We start from the raw sequence: 26,162 nt of genomic DNA, 5'->3' as shown, positions 1-26,162 counted from the left end.
CAGCTAGGCCCAGCTCTAATCATATTTATAAATTTGCCAAAAAAGAGGCATACAGAAGCAAGATAGATCAACTGGTTAAGAGGTATCATTACAACAACCTTGGTCAGTAAGTCCAAGGAATTGATATGGCATTCAGGAAGAGGAAGTTGAGGGAACACACACTAGCCCTCATTGAGGTTTTAGCTGTGGAAAGGGTGAGCAATTTCAAGTTCCTGGATGTCTACATCTCTGAAGACATTGGCCCTGGGCCCAATATATTGATGTAATTACAAAGAAGGCACAACAGCAGCTATGGTTCATTAGGAATTTGAGGAGGCTTTGTATGTCACCAAATCCATTCATAAATTTCTACAGATGTACTGTGGAGAATATTCTAAATGATTGCATCACCATCTGGTATGGAAGAGTCACTGTACAGAACTGGGAAAAGCAACATGGCATTGTCAACTCAGCCAGCTCCACCATGGGCAACTGCAAAAAGCAATGCCTCAAAAAGGTGACATTTATCATTAAGGACCCTCATCACCCAGGACATTCCCTCTTCTCTTTGTTACATCAAGGAGAGGGTACAAAAGTCTGAAAACACACACTCAGTGTTTCAGGAACAGCTTCCTTCTCTCTGCCATCAGATTTTTGGATGGTCAATGAACCCATGAACACTAGCTCAGCATTTTTTTCCTCATTCTTTGCACTACTTATTTAATTTATTTTATATATATATATATATATATATATTGCAATTTAGTTTATACAGTACACGCATATTGTAATGTACTGCTGCCACAAAACAACAAATTTCATAACCTACACCAAAGATATTAAACCTGATTCTGATAATGCACTACCCCTGAAAACAGAAAAAGAATTACCCTTGGTGTCCTGACTACTATTTATCTCCCAACCATCAATCAACAATACTGATTTTCTAGTCATTATGCTATGTTTGTGCAAGAAATAGCTGTAAACTACTCCAGGGTATTCACTGATCACAAAAAGTGTTTATTTTTAAGGCACATCACTCTTTGACTCAAAAGCATCATTTTTAGGATGTCTGAGCAGGTGCCTCTAAACAGTTACATTTTTTACATGAGAGAAAGAGTATTCTCACACTGACAGGTGGAACTGTAGTCACCTACCTTGGGGGATAAAATATAAAGGTCATTGCAATACAAGAGCAAGGAAGTGATCCTTTAGCTAAAAAGCCAAGTCCAATCTCCAACAGAAATATTGCCTTTTGTCTTGGACAACTCGTCTCAGGAAAGCTACAGTAGCCTTTGGAATCACTTCAGTCTACAGTAGACAGACACAGCCAAAACTAAAGTATACTGCAATTAGGAAAGCTGAATAAAGAAAACTTGTACTCCACTGAATGTGGAGGACCAAGTACTGGCCTAAATGATGGGTTTAAAATAATAAATGAGTATTTACACGGTTGATGCAGCAAAGGCACTTCTTCAAGGCTACAATCCAGAATATTGAACAACCTTGGCATAGAGTCACGGAGTTACACAGTATGGAAACAGGCCCTTTGGCCCAACTCATCCATTTTGTCTAAGGAGCCCATGTTTGAAAGCCCTCTTGGCCTTTCAAATCCATTTACCTGTCTAATTGTCTTTTAAATGTATTATTGTACCTAGCTAATGTGTTATTGAGTCTGGCAGCTCATAGTACACTTGCATCAACTTCTGCATTAAAAAAAATGCCCTTCATGTTCCTTCTAACTCTTATCTTCCACCTATGCCCTCAGGTTTTGATTTCCTTTTCCTGGAGGAAAAAAGATTCCTCTCAACACCCACTGTTGGAGGTGTACCCAGGATCCTGCCAGCAGAGATAACATACCCTCTACCACTGTCACAGCTTGAGTCATTAACTCTGCCCTTGCATATTTCCTCCTTCATTTAAGAAAGAAGATACCTTCTGGAGGACAGCATTTCACAAGGACAGTATGTGTCAGAATTAACAAGTCCTTCAGTAAAATGCAGAGAGTTTCTCTAGGATTAGTTATGCAATGTGTTTTGGTAAGGATTATGCCAATGCTCTTTGAAAGTCTTCCACTGTTCCTCAACCGTCCCACCATATAGCCTGTGTTCCCAGTCTACACAAGCCAAATCCTCCCTCAGCCCATTGTAGTTTCCATTGTTTAGGCATAATACACTGGTTTTCAATTGAACTATTGCACCGTCCAGTTGTATGAAAAACTCAATCATACTGTGATCACTCTTTCCAAGAGGATCCCTAACTACACAATCACTAATTTTACCTGTCTCATTGTACAGACCAGTTCTAAGATAGCACATTCCCTTGTACGTTCAGTAACATGCTGTTCAAGAAAGCCATCACCGATGCATTCTTTGAAGTCCTCCTCAAGGTTTAAAAAGAAGGCAGCCATACCCAGCGGGCAGCGTTCGGAGCAGGCAGCAGAGTGAAAGGACTTTGGTGGTAACGGGACGAGGTGAGGCAGTTGTTGATTGCAAAACGAGATAATATGTGTGTGAGGCCAGTTTTCCATGGTCGGTGTCAGATGTGGGAGGTCCTGGAGTCTCCCGGTGTCCTGGACAGCCACATCTGCACCCGGTGCATCGAGATGCAACTCCTAAGGGACCGTGTTAGGGAACTGGAGCTGCAGCTCGATGACCTTCGTCTGGTCAGGGAGAGTGAGGAGGTGATAGAGAGGAGTTATAGGCAGGTGGTCATACCGGGGCCACAGGAGACAGACAGGTGGGTCACAGTCAGGAGAGGGAAGGGGAAGAGTCAGGTACTAGAGAGTACCCCTGTGGCTGTACCCCTTGACAATAAGTACTCCTGTTTGAGTACTGTTGGGGGGGACAGCCTACCTGGAGGAAGCGACAGTGGCCATGCCTCTGGCAAAAGGATCTTGATCAGGATGAGGTCGAAGTAGAGCAGGCCTGTGTGCTGGACAGTGTGGAGATTAAGGAAGAAGAAGTGCTGGATCTTCTTAAAAACATTAAGTTTGATAAATCCCCAGGGCCGGATATGATACACCCCAGGTTGTTGTGGGAATTTAGAGAAGAGATCGCTGGAGCATAGCTATGACCTCTGAATCCTCTTTGGCTGCAGGCGAAGTGCCGGAGGACTGGAGAATGGCAAATGTAGTTCCCTCGTTTAAAATGTTATGAATGAGGAGCAACTCTGATGGGCAGAAGGGCGCAAAGTCCTTTTTGAGAATCGCAAAATCACTATTATTTCGGGTCTGATACCAAGGAAATGAGAGAGATAAACAGCTCATGTCAGTTAATGAGAGAGAGACAACGCAGAGATACACAAAAGTGGAATGTCTCCTCCTAACAAAAGCGGAACGGAACCACTGATTACTGCTATTGTCTCTTGGAGAAAGAATTGTGTATTGAGTACTGTTCTATTCATTGAAACCCCTCAGGGGGCAACCAGAGGGGGCGGGTTTGATGGGTTGCATCATCCCAACCTGATTGACACCTGAGACCCCATGAGTGGGGATAAAAGTAAGGTCTGGGGAACACACCTCAGACGCACCAGGAGAGATGCTACGAGACTGGTAGGGGCTTGTGTGTGTGTCCACCCTTGCCTGGGTGATGAGTCCGCCACGGAAGAACGGTCTAGCTAAAGGACGGAGGGGTCATCCATGAATGGCCACAACAACAACGCATCGACGGATCAAGATCGTAAAGGAAAGTTGGCAAGTCAATAGCTGTTACTCTCTCTTTCTCTCCAACAATTGCAACACAGCGACCAACAACTACCGCAGCCTGCATGAACTGAACTGAACTTTATATTTCCATCGGACAATTCATTATCCCCTAGACAACGGTAGAGCTTATTTCTTATTGATTATTATTATACCCGCACTTTTAGGTTTAGTATTGATGACATGTATTATCTGTATATTTGCATTGATATTATTTTTGTGTATTTTTACTAATAAATACTGTTAAAAATAGTATCACCAGACTCCAACGGATACTCCTATCTTTGCTGGTAAGATACTCAGTTACGGGGTTCGTAACAACTTGGGGCCTCGTCTCGGGATTTGATAACAAATTGGAGGGCCAGTGAATCGGGCTTTTAAGTCCAGACTTGGATCTGGTTGCGCAGGTAACCAGACGGGAAACCAGCAAAGATGGACGTAGACGAATTTACACAAAACCCAACTTTGAAGGCGCTAGAGGAGGCCACAAAGACGGACTTGGTAAATATTGCGAAAGGACTAAATCTCGCAGAGGTGAGGTTGTCAATGAAAAAGTGGGAGATGCGGAGGGCCATAACTCAGTATTATATTGAGAAGAATGTGTTTTCGGCTGAGGTATTGGAACAGATCCCTGAAAAGGTACCAGCTATTAGGACGGCTCAGTTAGAGTTGGAAAAATTGAGGCTGGACACGGAACAGAGGAAAAGGGAGTATGAGCTCCAGCTAAAGGAGTTAGAGGTGAAAAGGGAGAAGGAAAGAGCAGAAAAGGAGGAAAGAGCTGAAAAGCAGAGGGAGCATGAAATTAGGTTAAAACAGCTGGAAGCAGCTGAAAAGGAGAAGGAAAGAGTTGAAAAACAGAGTGAGTATGAGGAGAAGGAGAAACAGAGGCAGCATGAGCTGGACATGGAGAAGTTAAAGCAAGAGAGAAGGGTCCAAGGGGCGGACCGAGAGGAGAGGTTTAATGTTAGCAGGGAGTTTAGGTTAGTACCTCCGTTCGAAGAGATGGATGTTGATAGTTATTTCTTGCATTTTGAAAAGGTGGCAGTGAATCAGAAATGGCCCAGAGATCAGTGGGTGGTGTTGTTACAAAGTGTGTTAAAAGGGAAGGCACAACGGGCATATGTGGTGTTGTCTGTGGAGGAGGAGGAGTATGAGAATTACAAGGAAGTAAAACAGGCCATTCTTCGGGCCTATGAATTGGTACCTGAGGCATATAGACAAAAGTTCAGAGATTTAAAGAAAGTGTGGAATCAGACGTATGCAGAGTTTGCCTATGAGAAGGGTGTGCTCTTGGATCGCTGGTGTGCGGCAGAAAGGGTGGAAGAGGATTTTCGGCGTTTCAGAGAGTTAATTCTGATTGAGGAATTTAAAGGGTGTGTTTCGGATGATATCCGGATGTATTTGAACGAGAAGCCGAGCAAGTCCATATCAGAATTTGCCAGGTTCGCAGATGAATATGCCACAAGACAAAGTTTTCCTCGAATAAAAGTTACCAGAAAGACCGTAGAGATGGTAGAGAAAGCCCACCGGCTGAGGCAGAAATTCAGCCGGGAGCTAATGGTAAAAGTAAGGAGGAAGAAAGGCAAGCTGGCAGGAGGGTTCCTGGCTTGAACTGTTTTAATTGTGGAAAGGTCATATCGCATCTAAGTGCTTTGCTCCAAGGAAGGAGACAGGAAAAGGGAACGCAGCGGTCCCTACAGGGTGTATTGTGTTGATCAGCAAATCGACGAGAAAGCCCCAGGTAGATAAAATACGAGAGGGGCGTGAGAAATTTATTTCAGAAGGGACCGTGTCTGTGAAAGAGGGAGAAACACCAGTTCCAGTGCGAATCTTTAGAGATACTGGAGCTGAGCAGTCATTGATTCTCGGTAAGGTACTAGATTTTGGTCCTGAGATGGGAGAGGTAGTTTTGAGAGGCATAGGAAAAGGGACAGAAGCTGTGCCTTTGCATAGGATCATTATAAATTGTGATCTGGTATCTGGACCAGTTGAAATAGGGGTGTGATCAGAATTCCCGAGAGCTGGCGTGGACGTCCTTCTTGGTAACAATTTAGCAGGGGGTGAGGTGTGTTCAGCCATGAAGCTGACGAGCAAGCCTGTAAGTGTTGAGGACCCGCCCCTAGGTTCCAAGATCTATCCCGCATGCGCGATCACTCGCAGCATGTCGAGAAAGGCAGCTGAGAAAGAGACCAGTTTAAATCAGGCCAGTATCAATTTGGCTGAGACATTTTTACCGACCCTGTACCAAGAGGGGTTAGGGGATGGTAAAACGGAGAATAGGGAGGTGAAAGAGAGTAAAGGAGAGGAGGTAGACCTATCCTTAGCCAGGAGGGAATTTATAGAGGCACGGAGTAAAAATGAGAAGCAGATAAGGCTGTTAGAAGGTCCAGGGTTGGACATGGATGATCTGTCTGGCTTGACAGAACTGTTTGAAGAAGTTGAAAATTTTAAATGTGTTCCCGATAATGAAATTAGGGCAGTCCTAGATGAAAAGGATGCCATTACCCTGAAGGAGTCTGCTGGGTTAGCAGATGAGGTTGTTTTAACCCGCAGGGTTGAGTTTACTCTGGAAGGGAGTTGCCCAGAGAGTAACTGGGAGGATCAGGGGAACTTAGAATTTGAAAAGGGGATGGGTATTGAAAGCCTGTAAGAGGCAGATGTCCCGTCTGAGTGTGTTCAAGATGTGGATGCACATGGTACTGAACCTAGTAATGAAACTCAGGAAAAGTCTGAGGTATCTGATTTAGTTGAAAAGGAATGCTGTCCTTTTGGGTCAGATGGACTTGGTTCAGTGAAGAAAGGGTTAGCCTTGGTACTAGTGGGAAGTGAGAATTCCCAGTTGTTTGTGTTAGAAGGTGTGTTAAAAGTTAGTGAGGAGATGGAAGCTGGTCATGTGAATATTATTATTGAAGGAGAAGGGAAAAGTGTAGTTCCTAAATTGAATGAAGAAAATTTAAAGTCTGGATTGGTGTCAGAAGCAGTAACCAGGCTGAAGGAACAATGGCTTGTTAACAAGGTGCCTGTGAATCAATTACAGTTTGATTTGGAATGTAAAGGTACCCCACTCGCTAATGTTATTTAAGGGTGTGATGTGAAGAGGCAGAATTTGAAATGTTGTTTGGGCAAAGAGGGATCACTTGCAGTTATTAAACTGAAAACTAATAGAATGAAGGGTCCTGAAGATAAACTTAATGACTTGCTTAAAAATAAAGAATTGTGTGTAAGTTCAGAAGATGGGCTAAGTTTGGAAAACATTGTTGATAAAATAACTCCTATGAAAGGAGTATGCAAAAGCCTATTCCACACTAGTGAGCAAGCTAACCACGTGAGAGTTAAGTGGAAAAGAGGCGAAGGTTGACAAAATGCCACTTTAAATAACAGAATTTGGTTTTGAGGGATTTCGACAAAGCATGTAAATAATAAAGACAACACCATGGAAGATTGAATATTAAGTTTAAAAGTAAAATGAAGATTAGTATTTGCATAAACTTTTGTAATGTACTACAGAATAATCACACATGTATTGGTTCACATTTTGTAATATACACTTAAGCTAGGATCACAACTCTAGTTTTGTTTTGCTGAAGAAAAGGAATAAAAATAGGTGGTTATTAAATTGGAGTCTGATGCTACAGGAATTTATTAAGGTACAAGATATTAAAGGAAGTGACAATGTAATCGCTAACTATCTAGATGCTAAATTGAATGTATAACTGTATTACTCTGTAGTGAAAAACTCTTGTATTGTGTTAGATTCTGAAATTCTGTAAGACTGTATTAGTTAATTTTCCCCTTCGGTGAAAATTCTTAGAAGGATGGGGGTGTTACGAATGAGGAGCAACTCTGATGGGCAGAAGGGTGCAAAGTCGCCCCCCCTCCTTTTTGAGAATCGCAAAATCGCTATTATTTCGGGTCTGATACCAAGGAAATGAGAGAGATAAGCAGCTCATGTCAGTTAATGAGAGAGAGACAACGCAGAGATACACAAAAGTGGAATGTCTCCTCCTAACAAAAGCGGAACAGAACCACTGATTACTGCTATTGTCTCTTGGAGAAGGACTGTGTATTGAGTACTGTTCTATTCATTGAAACCCCTCGGGGGCAACCAGAGGGGGCAGGTTTGATGGGTTGCATCATCCCAACCTGATTGACTCCTGAGACCCCATGAGTGGGGATAAAATTAAGGTCTGGGGTACACCCCTCAGACGCACCAGGAGAGACACTACGAGACCGGTGGGGGCTTTTGTGTGTGTCCACCCTTGCCTGGGTGATGAGTCCACCACGGAAGAACGGTCTAGCTAAAGGACGGAGGGGTCATCCGTGAATGGCCACAACAACAACGCATCAACGGATCAAGATCGTAAAGGAAAGTTGGCAAGTCAATAGCTGTTACTCTCTCTCTCTCTCTCTCTCTCTCCAACAATTGCAACACAGCGATCAACAACTACCGCAGCCTGCATGAACTGAACTGAACTTTATATTTCCATCAAACAATTCATTATCCCCTAGACAACGGTAGAGCTTATTTCTTATTGATTATTATTATACCCGCACTTTTAGGTTTAGTATTGATGACGTGTATTATCTGTATATTTGCATTGATATTATTTTTGTGTATTTTTACTAATAAGTACTGTTAAAAATAGTATCACCAGACTCCAACAGATACTCCTATCCTTGCTGGGAAGATACCCAGTTACGGGGTTCGTAACAAAAAAAGGTAATAGGGAGAAACCTGGGAACTATAGACCGATGAGTCTTACGACGGTGGTCTGCAAACTACTGAAAAGGATTCTTAAAGATAGGATCTACGAGAATTTGGAGAAGTACAGTCTACTCATGGATAGTCAACATGGCTTTGTGAAGGGAAGATCACGCCTCACAAGCCTGATTGAGTTTTTTGAAGAGGTAACAAAAGAAATTGATGAGGGTAGGGCAGTGGATGTGGTCTACATGGACTTTAGCAAAGCATTTGACAAGGTCCCTCATGAGAGACTCATCCAGAAAGTCATGAGGCATGGGATAAGTGGAACCTTGGCTGTTTGGATAAAAAATTGGCTTAAAGGAAGAAAGCAGAGGGTAGTTGTGGAAGGAAAGTATTCTGCCTGGAGGTCGGTGACTAGTGGAGTGCCGCAGGGATCTGTCCTGGGGCCCCTCCTATTTGTGATTTTTATAAATGACCTGGATGTAGAGGCGGAAGGATGGGTGAGTAAGTTTGCGGATGACACGAAGATTGGAGGAGTTGTGGATGGAGCTGTAGGCTGTCGAAGGTTACAAGAGGATATAGACAGGCTACAGAGGGCAGAAAAATTGCAGGTGGAGTTCAATCCGGACAAGTGTGAGGTGATGCATTTTGTAAGGACAAACCAGAAGACTGAGTACAGGATTAATGGTCAGTTACTTAAGAGTGTGGATGAACAAAGGGACCTTGGGGTTCAAATCCATACATCCCTCAAGGTCGCTGCACAGGTTGATAGGGTATTTAAGAAAGCCTGTGGGTTGCTCGGCTTCATTAACAGGGGGATTGAGTTCAAGAGTAGAGAGGTCATGTTACAACTCCACAAATCTCTGGTGAGACCGCACTTAGAGTATTGTGTTTAATTCTGGTCACCTCATTATAGGAAGGATGTGGAAGCTATGGAGAGGGTGCAGAGGAGATTTACCAGGATGTTGCCTGGACTGGAGAACAAGTTATATGAAGCAAGGTTAGCAGAGCTGGGACTTCTCTCTTTGGAGCATAGAAAAATGAGAGGGGACTTGATAGAGGTCTCCAAGATTATGAGAGGCATAGATAGGGTGGATAGTCAGTACCTGTTTCCCAGGGTACCAATACCAAACACCAGAGGGCATATGTACAAAATTAAGGGAGGGAAGTTTAGGGGAGACATCAGAGGTAAGTTATTTTACACAGAGGGTTGTGAGTGCCTGGACTGACTTGCCAGGGATGGTAGTGGAGGCTAAAACATTAGGGGTATTTAAGAGCCTCTTGGACAGGCACATGGATGAAAGAAAAATGGAGGGTTAAGGGGTAGTGTGGGTTTAGTACTTTTTTTTTAAGGATTATATGGGTTGGCATAACATGGAGGGCTGAAGGGCCTGTACTGTGCCGTAGTGTTCTATGGTTCTACTGCCCCCACCAACCTATGTGCAAGTTAAAGTCCCCTATGATAACTGCTGTTCCATTCTTATTTGCCTCAGATATTTCTCTGTTTATTGCCTGTGCCTCTGTAACGTTATTGTTCGGTGGCCAATAGACAACTCCCACTAGTGATTGTTCCCCTTTACTATTCCTAATCTCTACCAACATAGATTCTGCTTCTTAGATCTTATATCGTCTCTCACTATCGCCCTGATCTTATCTTTAATTAAGAGTGCTACACCACCTCCCTTACCTTCCTGCCTATCCTTCAGTATTACCAGATATCCTTGGATATTCCAACTCCCAATCCCACCCACCATGCAAACATGTCTCAGACAGTATACAACCTGAATTTCTTATTCTTCATAGACATCAAAAAATCAAAAAAAAACAAAGAATGAATGACAGAAAATCAGACCCCAAAGCACCCCCTCCCACACACAAGCTGCAGCAGAACCATTCACCCTCCCCCCACTTGTACCAACAAAAGCACCATCCCCTCCCTCCACCATGCAAGCAATAGGAAAAGCCAAAGAGACCAGTGAGAGAAGGAACTAAAGATGGCACCAGAGGGAGACTTTTTCAAGTCCAATGTCTCTTCTAATCTCTCTCTACTGTCACTTCTTTCCTTTTCAAGGAGGCTGCGGACCTCCTCTTTAGTGACAGCTATTGTTGGAGTCCATGATTTACAGATGCACTCAAACTGCGGTTCTTCATGGCAGTAGGATCCCATTCTCAGAGCTCATCGAGCAGCCTAGCATTTTCGATATCTCCAGGAGCGGCCTGGAAGATGTCTGTCTTTGGGGTGCGGCCCTGCTGCCCTGTGGTCAACCCGATTCTTCACTAGTGTCACTGACTGAAGCATTGCAGGAGATCGGAACATCGAGAAAGCAGTATATGCTGCTGTAGAAATAAGCGATGCTGCCAACCGTAACACTGAAACAGTGAGCTGTTGGTCTCCTCTCTCGCTGTGACAAGAGCGATACCTCTCTTCCTCATGAAGGAAAGAGAGAGTCAGCAGACGTTGAACTGTTGGGATGATGGACTCTAATTGTTTTTGATGGAATCTGAATCATAGTCTCTTTGGGGGCTTTGCTATTGGTGGATGGGGGGGTCTGATACTTTTGCTGAGGCAGGTGTGAGGAGGGAGGGGTGCTTTGGGGTTCTAATGTTTTCCTGTCATTCATTTTTGGGGTTCTTCTTCTAATTCATGGATGTCTGCGAAGAGTAAGAATTTCAGGTTGTATACTGTATACATTTTCATCCTCTGATATTAAATGGAACCATTGAACCACAGTCCATTAAAAACTACAGACCATAACCCAACACTTGAGTACCTCAGACAGGCTCTCTCTCACTAGTGAGGGAAAGAGAGAGGACTTCTGCAATGATGAGAGCGGGGAGACCAGAAGCTCACTGTTCCAATGTTACAATCTTCCACATCACTTCAACGAGCCCCCAAATTTAAGGGTTGACATACTGTGAGAGAGAAGAGAGATAGGAGAGAGAAAGGAGAGAGAGGGGAGGGGAGGGGAGGGGAGGAGAGAGAAAGAGAGGAGTGAGAGAAGTGAGAGAGAGAGGAGAGAGAGAAAGAGGGATGAGAGAGAAGAGGAGAGAAAGAGAAGAGAGAGCAAAGGAGAGAGAAGAGGAGAGGGGAAGAGGGGAGGGGGAGGGGGAGAGAGAGGAGGGGAGGGGGAGGGGGAGAGAGAGAGGAGAGGAGGGGGAGAAAGGGGAGGGGGGAGAGGAGAGAGGAGAGCAAGAAGCTCACACCAACTGTTGTTTCAATGTTTCAATCTCCCACAACACAAGGAACTGGGTCATCCATAGTGCATGAAGGGCTCACATGCAACAAATCACCTGCAGTTTAAAATCTCTTGGTGCCCTAATCTGACCACTTCATTGTACCTACTTTCCGCTTGCCAGCTAAAGCAACTATCATCCTTTCAATAATGAAACCCCCATTATGCAATATCAGAACATTTTATAAACCTTTCACTGATAATTTCCCAGCATAAACCTTTGAAACATGATACCAAATAGGTTTAGAATACTGTATTGGTATTGCCTGCTGAAGACAACAAGAACAGCAACTTGTAATTTTAACATGGTAAAATGTCCCCAGCAGTTCATGAAAGTGTTACAAAACCAAAAAGGAACAGCACCTCATATTCTGCCTGATCTAGCAAGTTCCTCTTACAGTCATGAGACCCCCATCACCGTGTTCAATTTCTCTCCTCCATCCACTTCATCTAGTCATCACTCACAAACTCCTCCCACTTGGTCTCTCGCTCCACTGCTTTCACCTGCCCACCCCACCACCCAAATTTGGTTCCATGCTCCATTTTCCCTTTCTATCAGATTCCATCATCAGAAGCTCTTAGTCACCTCCACCTATCAAGTCCCTACCTCTATCACTATTTCCACCCTTCCCTCCTCCATCTGCCTATCACCTCTCCTCAATTAGATCTACTTAGCATTTGCCAGCTCTTGCTCCACCCTTCCCCTTTATTTTTTCAGTCATATGAAGAGCCTTGACCCTAAATATGCCTGTTCATATTCCTCCAAAGATGCTATGTTTTTCTCCAGCATTCTATTTGTTGCTGTTATAAAACAAAATCTGATGTCCGAGTTATCAGGTTAGGGGACAACACTTGTTAACGAGGGGTTTATGGAGGTGACAGGTGATGACATTAAAAAGGGAAAGCCAGAGCTCGGGGTGAAGAACTGAAACCAAAGTGGCCCATATGAAAAATCAATAAGAAACATGATGACACAGCTGCAAAATGCAACTACCTCTCGTTTTGGTAGCTAAGATCAGTCTCTTCAATTGCAGTCTATTTTGGCCTTAAATCTACACTAGTACCTTGAGGAATAATACTTAATGCTTGTAACCAAACACATCCATTCATTCTGGCAGCTTGCAGTTTTATTCTCAAATTACTCTGAATCAAATGTGAAGAAATTTGACTCGAAAATCTATAGTGCAAGTGTCAGTTAACATTCCTGATGTGACAACTCCTCATACACTTCTCATACTTTGTTAGAATAAGAAAAGTATTTGGTTCAAGTCTATTCCAGCTTTCAGAGCAGAACAATCTCATTCCCCCACACTTATGGCAATCTACAAACTCTGTTATCAAGAGTTTTGTCAGACACCTTAAGATCTTTGCATTTCAGGGTCAGATTTCATTCCTATTTTCTTTCACATGCTCATCAATCCCCCACAAACTCCAGATGATTTACAGCTGCTAATCAACCTACCAACCATACGACAAAGACTTGCGTTCAAATGAACCCTTGTGCATAATGATTTTTCTTCACATCGTCTCTGAATAGATTTTAGCAAAAAGGAATATGTCAATGTTTTCCTGCCAGTTACTAATTCACCCAGATAAAAGCAAAACTAAAATGTCACTAATGGTTAGAAGAAATACAAGCTAGTTTGATATACCAAGCTCAAATCAGAATCAGCAATATCAAGAAAGTTAGTAAGATACTGAACTGGCAGAGTTCCTCATATTACTTTAACGCAGGAGATGTCAGTTAAAAGCAGAATCTAGCTAAGAAGATGAGGAGAAAAATACAACAAAATGAATACGTGGGAGGACATTGACGTGGAGTACAAACATCAGCTCGGGTCAATTCATTACTTTTACTGGGATACGTGCATCACCAGCTCCCCCTTGCGACCAATGAAGAAATGGGCAGTGACACAAGTTACTGATGCATTTTGACGACGGTTGGCACAGCTTCAATTATTATTAATCTGAATTTGGTTTTAAAAGATTTAGCTACTTCCAATCAAGTGTGAATATATGGAGCATATTAAAGATGCATATTTTCATAAATTCAGGAAGAACAGATTATTTGTGGAAAAAATAATTTAGGTTTCTGAGACGTATGATAGCAAGGTTTACAATTTCACCCATAATCTTTATCTTATATAGCAGAGGAAAAGCAGGACACTCATCCCTCTGAATCCATACCAGTTTCCAGAGGAACAGACCAAGAGTTACATTCCCTCCCCCATTCTTTCCTGTATGCCCACAAGACCATTTGATGCACTGAAATACGTTTGTAATTAAGACTTGCATTTATATAGGTGCCCTTAATGTGCAAAATCATTTTAAGCCAGTTGAATGGTATGTAATCAGTAAAAATAGACTGACATCCAATCAAAGGAAACTGTAAGGATGAATGAAAGTTTGATACAAAAAAAACATAAAGGAGGAAGAAGAGGTGGAGATGAAAGTGGACTTCAATATTATGCACTAAGCTCATTTGTTTGGGTTTTGTTGCCATTTTAAACATGATGCAAATCCACTGGCAGATAATCCACACTCTGTGTAGGAGGGAGTTTCACTCAAGATTTTACTGAGACACCACTTGTCTTAGTGATGCTCACTGAGGCAGTGTAGAGGGATCTCTACACTGTACCTAACCCACACTCCACAGCATATACTGGCACTGAAACTGAGATTCCGCCAAACCCAATAATTAATTCTGTTCACTTTAATGAAGGTAAGTGTATTCAAAAATAGAGACTACAAAGTTGTGAACTTAAAGGGGTTCCTCTTTCTTTTAGCTCACCTGATAAGCCTCTGTGTAGGAAACTGCCAGCTGCCCCTGGTCATACAACATCTTCTCAAAGTGGGGTACATGCCAGTGTTGGTCTGTGGAATAGCGATGGAAGCCCTAGCACAGAAAAGAGTAACATCAAAGTTTGAGCAAGCATCTAATTTACCCGGATCCAAAAGAATGAGCAATTTCTTTAAATATAAATCCATGTCAGGTTACATTAGCAACCACACTCAAAAGCATTTCCACAACTGTGATGTCTTCTATGAGGGTCCAAAGTTGTAAATAATAAAACTTATGCAATTTTGTTCACACAATAAATTAAATAATGAGTTTTTGACACACTCTCTACTGGCAGCCTAAAAGATCCATTATGTTTAAAGGACCTACGACATGTGTAATACAACTGAACCCAGGAAACACAATGGCACATTTTAATATTTTAATAGCCCATAAAATTTTCACCCATGGCTTGTATTAGTCCCAGGTAACCTGCCACAACAACTTACATTTATAAAACTTCCTCTGGACTACACAATATCCCAAGATGTTCCACAGGAACGATAGCCAAACAAAAAGACATCATTTGACTAAAGCAGGTGATCACACGACATTGACTAAAGAAGAAAGTTTCTTGAAGGTCTTAAAGGAAACGAGAATGGGATTAGAGTGGCAGAGATGTTTAGGGAGCAAATTCAAGAGTTCAGGGTCCGGATAGCTTAAAGTAGAGCCACTGACACACTAGAGGCAATTTACTGTGGTCATTTAACCAATCAACCCACACATTTTTGAAACAAAGCACCTGGAGGAAATCCATAAGGAGAACATGCAAACTTTCCACTCAAAACTGGTGGGTTATGACTGAACCCAAGTCACTTGAACTGTGAAGCTGCAACTCTACTAGCCGCACCAGTGTGCTACCCTTATTAATCAACATACTTGTTATCAAATGAAGGACCAAGACTAATTTTGTGCCTTAATTTATCCAGAAATGATTTACTAGTAATGAAGTGCAACCTCAGTTGTGATGATTTAGAGGATTGTGCTACTCTTAAAGTTTGATACATCTTGTCCTTAATCATTGGGGGACAAGGCTGCGGCCTCAGATGGCTTCCAACTGGAGCTTTTCCTTAGAATGCACTGATGGCCTTTGACAAGAGGCTGAAGATGGCACCTCACTTTCTGCCAAGGTTTTATAACTTGTTTTAAATAACTCTGATGGTCAGAGACATTTAAAACATATTAGCATTGATTCAATTAATTAAAAAAGCTATTAATTTAAAAAACATAAAATTTAAAAAACACTAGAGCACTGACAAATAATTAAAAGCATTAAATAACATAAAGAAATAAGTAAATGAACTGAACTTAATTACCCATCTAATCTATGCCCCCTGGAATCCATGGTGGCAGGCAGATTTTACAGTGTAGTGTCAGGGGAATCAGGCACAACTATCTCAGGACTCCATATGAAGTCTATCAACAGAAGGGAGCAAGATACAAGCCAATATTTGTTACTCAACACACCTCAGAATTGCAAAGAGTCCCACAGAAGTCCAAATTTGACTTTCCTAGGGCAGCCTGAACTATCAGCCACAGGCAGCCCAGTCTGGCTGGTCATTGTTGTCCTTACCTGGCCCCAGGTTCACCACTTAAATTTCATGTCTCCAATCTTTTCTGTCTGGTTCTGCATTTTCAGCTAGCTCTAATCAGGATAGGCTTACAAGCCTCAACTTTAATCATCTGCAAACTGACACTGTACTTTCAATTGTCCATCCTCAGCCTAGCATTTTTTCAAATACTCATTTAAAGTCAACCGTTTTTCCAAAATGTGTTTATTTGTTCCAATACTTCATATGTTGAGAGTCTAATTTTATTTTAACTTGCTTTGGTGAAGCACTTTAGAGTTTTAACAATCTTAAATGCATTATGAGAAAAACAAGTTGTGACTTAAGCCTCAGAAGTTTCTATCATTCATGCTAGAAAGTCCAAAAATCAAGCCTTCAAAGTATATCAACATTCTGCTGGTTCCAGCATGTGAAAATGACAGACAGAAGAAGTGTATCTATTCCAGTATTGGGAGGGTTCTCCAGAGCATGAACTCTGCCAGAATCTCAAATAATTCTAAATAATCCAGCAACCTCTTCTCATGGTTTAGGTGAACTCTAAGGACTGATTGACCCCATTTTCTCTTTCCCTGACCTATTAAATCATAATAATTACAACCACCTCAAAGAGGTTCATTTAAGATGTTTCTGAGATGAGATGTTGCATATGCTCAATGGATGATATTCAACTTGAACAAGTCATTTGATTTTCAGCTACTTAGACCCAAAGCTGTCTCCACCTAGAGGAAAGGATTTTCAGTGTGACTCAAGGTCACCTACCTGCCCGATATGATCATGGATTCCTCCAAGAGCCATCATTTTCAGTGTGTGCAGAGCCATCTCCAGGGCCCGGGCTCCATTCACACTGGTCTTGTTTAAAGCCCAAAAACGGAACAGGAAATTGAAGTTTACTGTTTAGAGGAGAAGAACAGATCATTTTCATTAAGTTAGGAGCCATCAATTACTAAAGTTCACTAAAAGGTGAAGCTAGACAAGAGATACTGCAAATTGTGCCTCATTCTCCTGGAAACCCTCTTTCTCTGTACATAATCAAACACTAGAGTCATAGAGAACTACAACACAGAAACAGGCCTTTCCGCCTATCCAGCCCATGCCAAACTATTATTCTGCTTAGCCCCATCGACCTGCACCTGGACCATAACCCTCCATACTCTTTCCAGAACTGCCAAATTTCTCTAAAATATGGAAATCAAACCCACATCCATCACTTCTGCTGGCAACTCATTCCTCACTGCACCACCCTCTTAAGTATAAGCTTTTTACTCCTCATGTATATGAAAGATGTAAGTAATAAAAACCAATTCAATTCAATTCACTCTCTGCTTTCTGTAGGCAAGCCAATTCTGAATTCATGCAACCAAGTTTTCTTGGATCCCATGCCCCGACTTTCTCAATGAACCAACCATGGGAAACCTTGTCAAGCATCTTATAAATCCATATACACAACATCCACTGTTCTACCTTCACCAATGTGTTTTAGCACTTCTCAAAGTATTCAATCAGGCTTCTGAGGCACAACCTGCCCCTCACAAAGCCATGCTGACTATCCTTAATTAGACTATACATCTCCAAATGCTTGTAAATCTGTCTCTAAGAAAGAACACTTACCAATAACTTGCCACAACTGATGGAAGATTCGCTTGTCTCCTGCTTTTTATGATTTTTACAACTGACTGATGAGGAAGTGGAAGGGTGTGTTATTAAGTTTGCAGGTAACACAAAGGTTGGTGGTAATAGTCGGGGAACTGAGCTTCACAGCCACAAGATAATATTGTAGCTGTATAAAATATTAGTTAGATCACATTTGAAATATTTGAGGGGATGTTCCATGAGTAGCCATGGGCATGGCAAGGGCCCCGGCTATGCCTGTCTTTTCACTGGCTACGTAGAACAGTCCATGTTCCACGCCTTCGACAGTAATGCTCCCCAACTCTTTCTCTGCTACATTGATGACTACACTGGTGCTACTTCATGCACTCATGCTGAGCTCATCAATTTCATCAACTTTGTCTCCTACTTCCACTCTACCTTTAAATTCACTTGGTCCATTTCTGATACCTCCCTCCCCTTTCTTGGTCTCTCTGTCTCCATCTCTGGAGACAAACCACCGACCAACATCTTTTATAAACCTACCAATTCCCATAGATTAACTACCGTAGATTCCGGATTATAAGCCGCTACTTTTTTCCCACGCTTTGAACAGCTTTGAACACTGCGGCCTTTACTACGGTGCGGCTAATGCATAGTTTTTTTTCATGCCGCCAAAAACATTTTGCCTCGTAACAGTAGACCAATAAAATTGATGAGTAGTTCACAGAGGTCCAATGAAATTGTACGATAAATCAAGCACACTTTCACAATTAAATTATTGTAAATCAGTCATTTGTACTCACCCTCATCAACATGGAAAACACTCAAAGAAAAGCATTGTGCTGCCTTTATGGCAGTTATTTAGTTTATAATATTTTCGCTTAGTAATTCATTTGTTAGTATTTTCTAGTTAAAGTTAGAAGTGTTTTAAGTATATTTGTTTTCTGTACTACATCCCGGGATGCTATGACGTCACATCCGGTTTCGCCGCGTCTTGTGGGGAAAATACCGGTTTGCGATAAACAGAAAGGAGGGGGCGAGCGCATTAGACCCGCGCAAGAACGCTGCTTTTAAGTTAAAGGCGATCAATAACTTTTCCTGGTAGGCTGCAGTATATATTTTTTTACCAGTCGTTAGGAGATATTGGAATGTTGTTCGTGCACTGTTCAGTATAAAAGTATACGCAACGTAATTTGTGTGTTACCGATACGTATGTATATTTAAAAGTAGCCGTGTTACAGGCACGGTTCGAAAAAAAGCATTTGCAATATGTATTTGTTTATGTTACCATACGGATTTAATTAAAAGTTAAAAAATCCTCACGTGTAATATCTTTCTGTGTAAATATCTCATATTACAACGTGGGACACCTGCGGCTTAAAAATCTGTTGCGGCTTGTACAAGTACAAAATTGATTTTCTTTCTAAAATTAGAGCCTGCGGCTTTTAATCAGGTGCGCTCTGTAGTCCGGAATCTACGGTATATCTCTTCCCACACTGTCTCCTGTAAAAATGAGATTCCCTTTTCTCAGTTCCTTCATCTACACATCTGTTACCAGGATGAAGCTTTCCTTTCCAGGATATCAGGATGTCCTCCTCCTTCAAGGAATGGTATTTCCTTTCCTCTACCATTGACGGTGCCCTCACCTGCATCTCCTCATTTTCCAAAACATCTGTGCTCACCCCAGCTTCCTGCCTCCTTAACAATTGATAAGAGTTCCTCTTGTTCTTACCTACCTCCCCATGAGCCTCCGCATCCAACGCATCATTCTCCACAACTTCCACCATCCCCAAAGGGATCTTGCCACCAAACATATCTTTACCTTCCCCCCCACCCACCCACTCCGCTTTCCATAGGAATCACTCCCTCCACAACTCCCTTGTCCCTTGATCCTTCCCCACTAATCTCCTCCTGGCACTCTTCCCTGAATACAGCCAAAGAGCTACACCTGGCCATTCACCTCCTGCTCCACATCCATTCAGGGCCCCTAATAGTCCTTCCAGGTGAGGCAATACTTCATCTTCAAATCTGCTGGGGTCATCTAACATGTCCGGTGCTCCCAATGTGACCTCCTCTACACTGGTGAGAACTGCCAAATATTGGGGGACCTCTTCATCGGGCACCTCTGCTCCATCCACCAGAAGTGGAACTTCCTGGTGGCCAAGCATTTTAATTCTGATTCCCATTCCCATTCTGACATATTGGTCCATGGCTGAACTCCTCCAGCACTTTGTGTGTGTTGCATTGGAGTACTGCGTTCAGTTCTGGTTGCCTTATTATAGGAAGGATGTGTAAGCTTTAGAGAGGGTGCAGAGGAGATTTACAAGGACATTGCCTGGATTAGAGAGCATGTCAGCAATGATACATGTGTACAAGATGATAGGAGGCATAGATAGAGTGGACAACCAGAGACATTTTCCCAGGGTGAAAATGGCTAATATGAGAGTGCATAATTTTTAGGTAATTGGAAGAAAGTATAGGGGGTATATCAGAGGTAGTTTTTTACTCAAGAGATAGATCTGTGGAACTCACGGCCAGGGATGGTGGTAGAAGCAGATACATTAGGGACAGTTAAGTGGCTCTTCGATATGCACATGGATGACGGAAAAATGGAGGGCTTTTTGAAAGGGAAGGGTTTGATTATTCATAAGCATAAGGTAAAAATTCAGCACAACATTGAGGGCCAAAGGGCCTGTACTGTTTTCAATTTTCTACGTCCTGTAAACCCTTAGTTTTCTCCTCTTCATTTACACTCTCCCTGCTTCCCATTCTTATAGCAGCAAAGCTTCCTCCTACCTCTTGTGAAATAAAAGTACCTTGCACTGTCCTCTAATCCTGCTCATTCCTCTTAAGACCTTCAAAATTTTGATTTCTTTACCCTTTCAATTTTCCCTTCTAAAAACTGTAATTCTACGATTTTCATGCCAACTTGTGCATCTCATCATCACTGCCTCTGCTTGGAGTATTAATAGCTTCCATGGTCTGGATTTAAATTAAAATCACTCCACAGTGTAGTTTGAGAAAAATTAAAGCAGTGGCAGATATGTTTGATCTACTGTCATAATTTTAATAAAACAGAATAAAGCGCACACTGATAAATCTGATATTTCCTGGAAGTCTTATTTAGACAATCAAAACATCTTTAGTGTGGTTATGATATTCACTGATAAAGCAATTAAAATGGGAACATGCACAAGGGAAATATTGGAAGAACAAGGTTAAATCAAGACTTTTCATTAAGCACAGGGATGACAGGTTAATGAGACTGCATGTCAATGCACTCAATGTCACATTGAAGCCAAATGGTCATAGCAGAATTCAAAGATTTGGTCAAAGGAAACAGAAAGATGCAGTCTTTCCAGACAGAATGGGAAGTTGCAAATTTGAGAAAAGGGGTCGAGTTTGTTGGAAATAGACAGGGGAAAATAAAATAAAAATGCCAGAACACAGAAGTGCAGTAGGTAAGACACAAGAAACCCTCGATCAGAAGCTGTGATACATTGATCCAAATGCTCCATTGACTTCATTTCACACTCCCATACAACAGCGAGTCGAGGCATATCCGCCAGGCAGGATAGAGAAGTGTGGAGCGTTGCCCATAACCTCAAACGTCCCTTCGCTTCCTCCCAAAACACTTCACGTGAAATATACAAAATTGGTGTGCAAGAAAATGCCAAAGCCAAGTGGTCCAATAAATCTGCCTAAGAACTACAAGCTTTTGTTTACATTTGTGAACTACAGTGCACACTGAATGTGCGTTACACTCAGTGTTTGTAAAATTGAGGGTTTGGTTAGTTGACTAATACTTTCATTATACACTCTAGTATGAACTACATCACTTAAGAAATGCCGGTGTTGCCCCAGAACATCTGAATTTCTGTTTACACTTACTGCTTCTTCAGAAAAGCAGACAATATAATCCTCCCTCCATGGTCATCCTTTCTTCTCCTCTCTCAAACTGAGCAGAAGAGAGAAACAACTGAGAGCACCAGGCTAAAGGACAGCTTCTAACCCACTGCCTAAGAAATACAAACTTTTGTTATCAGACACCTGAAAGGACATCTCATATGTTAAAAGATGACCTCTTGATCTTGCAGTCAACTTCATCATGACTCTTGCACCTTATTTGTCTCCTGCACTGTATTTTCTCTACAACTAGAACTTCAACATTCTGTTTTTCTTTTTACTATATCGCTGTGTTTATGTATAGAACAATGTGTCTGGATGGCCAACAAACAAAAGATTTTCACTGTATTTCAGTACATTCAATAATAATATAATACCAGTTTGAAGGTTCACTTCCTTATACTCATTCCCATTATGGTCTTGTTGCTCCCCCCTCCAAGAGAATCACAACCTTTTCATAGGGTTTGGAGGCCTCATGCCTCAATGACCCAGAGAGCTATGTTGGCTGGTATCAGGGCCTTGAGCTTTGGCTCTTGGTAGGGTCACCCATGCCAAACAGGTCAAAGGTTAGAAGCCAGACAAAAAGTGATCCACCAGTCCTCCAGGTTCAAGGGTTCAATTCAGGGCTAACAACCCTGACTGGTCAAAAAAAAATTGTTACAGCAAAAGCAATGAAGAATCTTTCGACATCTATGTGTGATGATGGTATAGACAGAAACAGAGGACCATCATTGTTGTGCTAAAAGCACCAATGGCATGATGGGCAGTATGTAAGTTTTTGCTCCCCACTCATCCTGCTCCACAGCCCTACCAAGAACTCAGTGTTCCCACAATTCCTAATTCCCCTGTTCCTTTACACACTAGTTGTAGCCTTGCCCTTAGTTATTCACTTCATAACTTCTGGATTCAGTCAATGAACCTCTGCAACTCACCATCCTCACTCAATTTTCCTTAAAAGTTGACTCATTTGACTCATGTAAAGCACTGTGGAACATTTTACTCATTTAAAGGGACTATATAAATACAAGAGGTACTTATGTCTTTCAAACAATTTTGGGTGCATCATCTTTAAGCACACTTGCATTTCTCACCTGGTGAAGGGAATTTAGGCGACTCTCTGAATCCTCCATATTCATTGTCATAAGATCCAGCCAATTGTTGGAAGCACTTCTCCATCACCTGGGGACAAGGTGGTGGCATTCCTTCTTTGTCAGAACTCATCACTACACTCTTCTGGAGTGCCTCCAGGATCTTGTTGCCACGCTCAATAACTTCACTCCGGTTCCTCTTCCACTGAAACACAAATATTTGTTAAGTGAACAACCACAGAAAATAAATATTTAAATCATTCTAATTGTTTGGAAAGGACTTCCACTGAGAGTTAAACACACTAATAACCAGTGGAAACAACTAGTCGAAAACAGAATCTGCTAATGGTCATGGAGTCATTGACAGATATTGCAAGAAAACAGGCCCTTGGGGCAAACAAGTCCGTGCCAACCATGAATCATTTATAGCAATCCTACATTAATCTCTCTTTTTTTGCTCTCTCTATCTCACCCTGTTCAGATTCTACCAATCACCTACACTCTAGTGGGAAGTTAACTATAAACATGTATGTCTTTGGGATGTGGAAGTAAACCAGAGAACCCAGAGGTCACCATTAGAATATGTAAACTCCACAGAGACAGCAGCCACAGTTAGGACTACAAGATGATAATGCTCTTAGCTGCATCATTGTGCCACCAAGTTTCCAGCATCTCATAAAATTAAGCTGAATTCACAACCAGCATGATCAATTTTTCCCTCAATATCAGCAAAAGAGCTGGTTATCAACTTCAGAAAGTTAATACATTATTGTAATGAAATGGTCTGTGTTGAAAGCATGCAAAACCAAGTTTACTTATAATGTAGCCAATGACGATAATTAGTTTTCTCAAATTATGCCTGCCTCTTGCACCCTTTAAACTCAGCTGTTTTATCAGGACTACTCCTACAGATGTTGTATTTGCAGATGTATCATCCTTCTTTCATTGTCGTTGGTTGTGGATACAGGAACTCTCTACCTATTACCACCACTGAAGTACAGTACTGTGCAAAAGTCTTCAGGCACCCTAGGTTTTTTTAGATAAAGTGTGTTTTAGATGGTTTTTTGTCTTCTGCATTATTCTGTCAGCAGAAGAGAGCAAACTTTAAATTTCAAATATTTCATTTTCCAAAAAATTAAATGCCACAGAGAAATGTTTATATTTCATTACAGAAAGTAACATATTAAGTAATAAACAACTTTTCAAATAAAAACATGATCACTTTGTAGGTATGTAGTCCAGTGCATGATTAAACAAACCTAATAAACAGGGGACTTCCGGTAAGATGGCGATTGTTTAGCTGCTCCGAACTTTTGTTCCGTTACTGTCGCTATCTTTGCACTAAATGTCTCCATTTTTTAAACCTTAGTTAGGAATTTTTTCGGTATCTCTTACTTGCCTGTGAACATATCTAACGTACAATGTCTAGCAAGAGTTCTAAATCCGGGAGAAAAGAAGCTATGGCTCCCTTGGACGAGACCCTGGTTGCGCTCGGAAAGCTCCGAGACGAAATTTTAAAGGAATTTAAAACCGCTTTCAAACAGTTGGAAGACAAACTGGATCGGATCAACGATAAAGTGGACAAACATGCTGAACACTTATCTCGCATCGATTCGACTTCTGAAGATTTAGAAAGCCGTGTTCGATACTTGGAGACTCTCTGTTCCAGCTCAGAGGAAAAATGTAACAAACTCCTTTCCAAAATGGTGGATCTCGAAAATCGCAGCAGATGCTGCAATCTCAGAATTCTTGGATCAACCGTGAAGTTTTTCGCCAAGTTTCTCTGTGAGATATTTGGGAAAGATTTGCTTCCGAACCCACCCGAGCTCGAACGGGCACACAGGGTCTATGTTCCCCCCGGAATTCTGGGCTCCCGTCCGCGACCAGTAATCTTGTGTTTCCATCAATACCAGGTAAAACACAGTCTGATTGTAGAGGCACGTCGCAGGGGGTCTTTTCCTTTCCAGGATACAACCATTCGCTTTGTGGAAGATTTTGCACCCCAGACCTTAAAGATGCGCGCTGAGTTTAAAGGCGCAATGAAAGTGCTCTTTGATCGTGGTTTTAAACCTTCTCTTCGCAACCCTGCCGATCTACGAATCAAGCTTAATACCGGGAAATACAAGTGGTTCAAATCAGCGAAGGAAGCTGAAGCATTTGTGGCAAGTCTTCCGGCTATCCAGTCATCTTCGGAATCTGATCGGACCTCCTAAAATGGTGGATAAGTACTCCTCGTAGTAAAATTACTTTTTCTGGACTCAGACTTCACTTGAATCACTCAGACATTATTCATTGAAACTCTAAGGGCTGTTGACAATCTCTCCCGGGATTTGGTGTGTGTGTAATCTATTTTTATTCTTGTATAACTTTATCTACAGAGTTCTACAACTAACTCTAACTTGTTCTGGAGGTTCGAAGTCTTTAGTGAAGGCCTCCCTGTTTGTTGGTTCACAGTTTAATTGCTGATTTATTTTTCTTTTTTTTATATTTATTTATTTTATCTTTTTTTTTCTTTTCTTCACCCCTTTTTTCTAATCTCTGAATTTTTCTCTCTCCTCTCTGTAAATGGTTGATAAATACTCATCTTGAATTTATAATTTTCCCCTTCCTCTCCTTTTTTCCTTTTTTTTACCTTTTTTTTCCCTTTCTCTTACTTTATTCTTCTATAATTTTTCGCGGGTAGGTTAGTTTTGGTTTTCTTCCGATTTTCTCTGTATTAAGTTTTATATTTCTGCAGAAGGTGTTCTAATCTGTAGCTATGTTTTCTAGTGCATAAACTAGTTACTATTTGCTATAGTATTTATACGGAACTGTTGTTAATGACACAGATCTGGAAGTTGTATTTGGGTTAATTTTTTTGGTAGAGCTAGCTACTTGTTTTGGTAGCCGTCTAGGTTTGGGTTGTGTGGGTGGGGTGGGTTTTCCAGTTCCAACATCACTCACTGTATTTATTGTTTCTCTTTATTGCTCAGGACATGTATATGTTTTGATTTTACGAATCTACGTTTCCATCTCTGCTCCCAGACTGCTATTGTACTGCTTGACTTTTTATATGCCTGCTGCCTTTTATGCATTAGTAATTGATAATGGCTAGTGCACTTAAATTCGTGAGCTGGAATGTAAAGGGATTGAATCACCCTGTTAAAAGAAGGAAGGTATTCTCACATATCAAACAACTCAAAGCTGACATTGCTTTCCTTCAAGAAACTCATATTCGTTGTTTTGATAACTCCCGGCTTCTGTCAAAGTGGGCGGGTCAGCATTTTCATTCATCCTTTGCCGCTAAAGCTAGGGGAGTCTCCATTCTTATTAACTCAAATATTCCTTTTGAACTCCATAATAAAATATCTGATACAAATGGCTGTTTTATTATTGTTTCTGGTAAACTATATAACACTAAAGTTGCACTAGCAAACCTGTATGCCCCCAACTTTGATGATGTTAACTTTTTTGAACGGTTTTTTTCCTCACTACCAGACTTAAACTCATACTCTCTTATATTGGGTGGTGACTTTAACTGTTGGTTGGATCCTAAACTGGACCGATCATCC

General features: G+C 41.6%; 1 protein-coding gene across 2 annotated transcripts in view; it reads right to left on the bottom strand.

The window, feature by feature from the left end:
- spata20 (spermatogenesis associated 20) overlaps window positions 1–26,162 on the bottom strand; it is a 467,506-nt gene that overhangs the window by 374,798 nt on the left and 66,546 nt on the right. For both annotated transcript variants that reach the window (XM_073026743.1, XM_073026744.1), the window contains exons 6-8: window positions 22,615–22,816; window positions 16,787–16,917; window positions 14,412–14,516 (exon numbers count right to left, since the gene is read on the bottom strand). In XM_073026743.1, coding sequence (XP_072882844.1) covers window positions 14,412–14,516; window positions 16,787–16,917; window positions 22,615–22,816 — 438 coding nt within the window. The remainder of the gene's footprint in view (window positions 1–14,411; window positions 14,517–16,786; window positions 16,918–22,614; window positions 22,817–26,162) is intronic.

This window comes from Hemitrygon akajei, chromosome 22 (assembly GCF_048418815.1).
Source record: "Hemitrygon akajei chromosome 22, sHemAka1.3, whole genome shotgun sequence".
Classification (NCBI taxonomy): domain Eukaryota; kingdom Metazoa; phylum Chordata; class Chondrichthyes; order Myliobatiformes; family Dasyatidae; genus Hemitrygon; species Hemitrygon akajei.
Note: the sequence above shows the minus strand (reverse complement) of the source record. Positions and strands in the feature narration are given on the sequence as shown.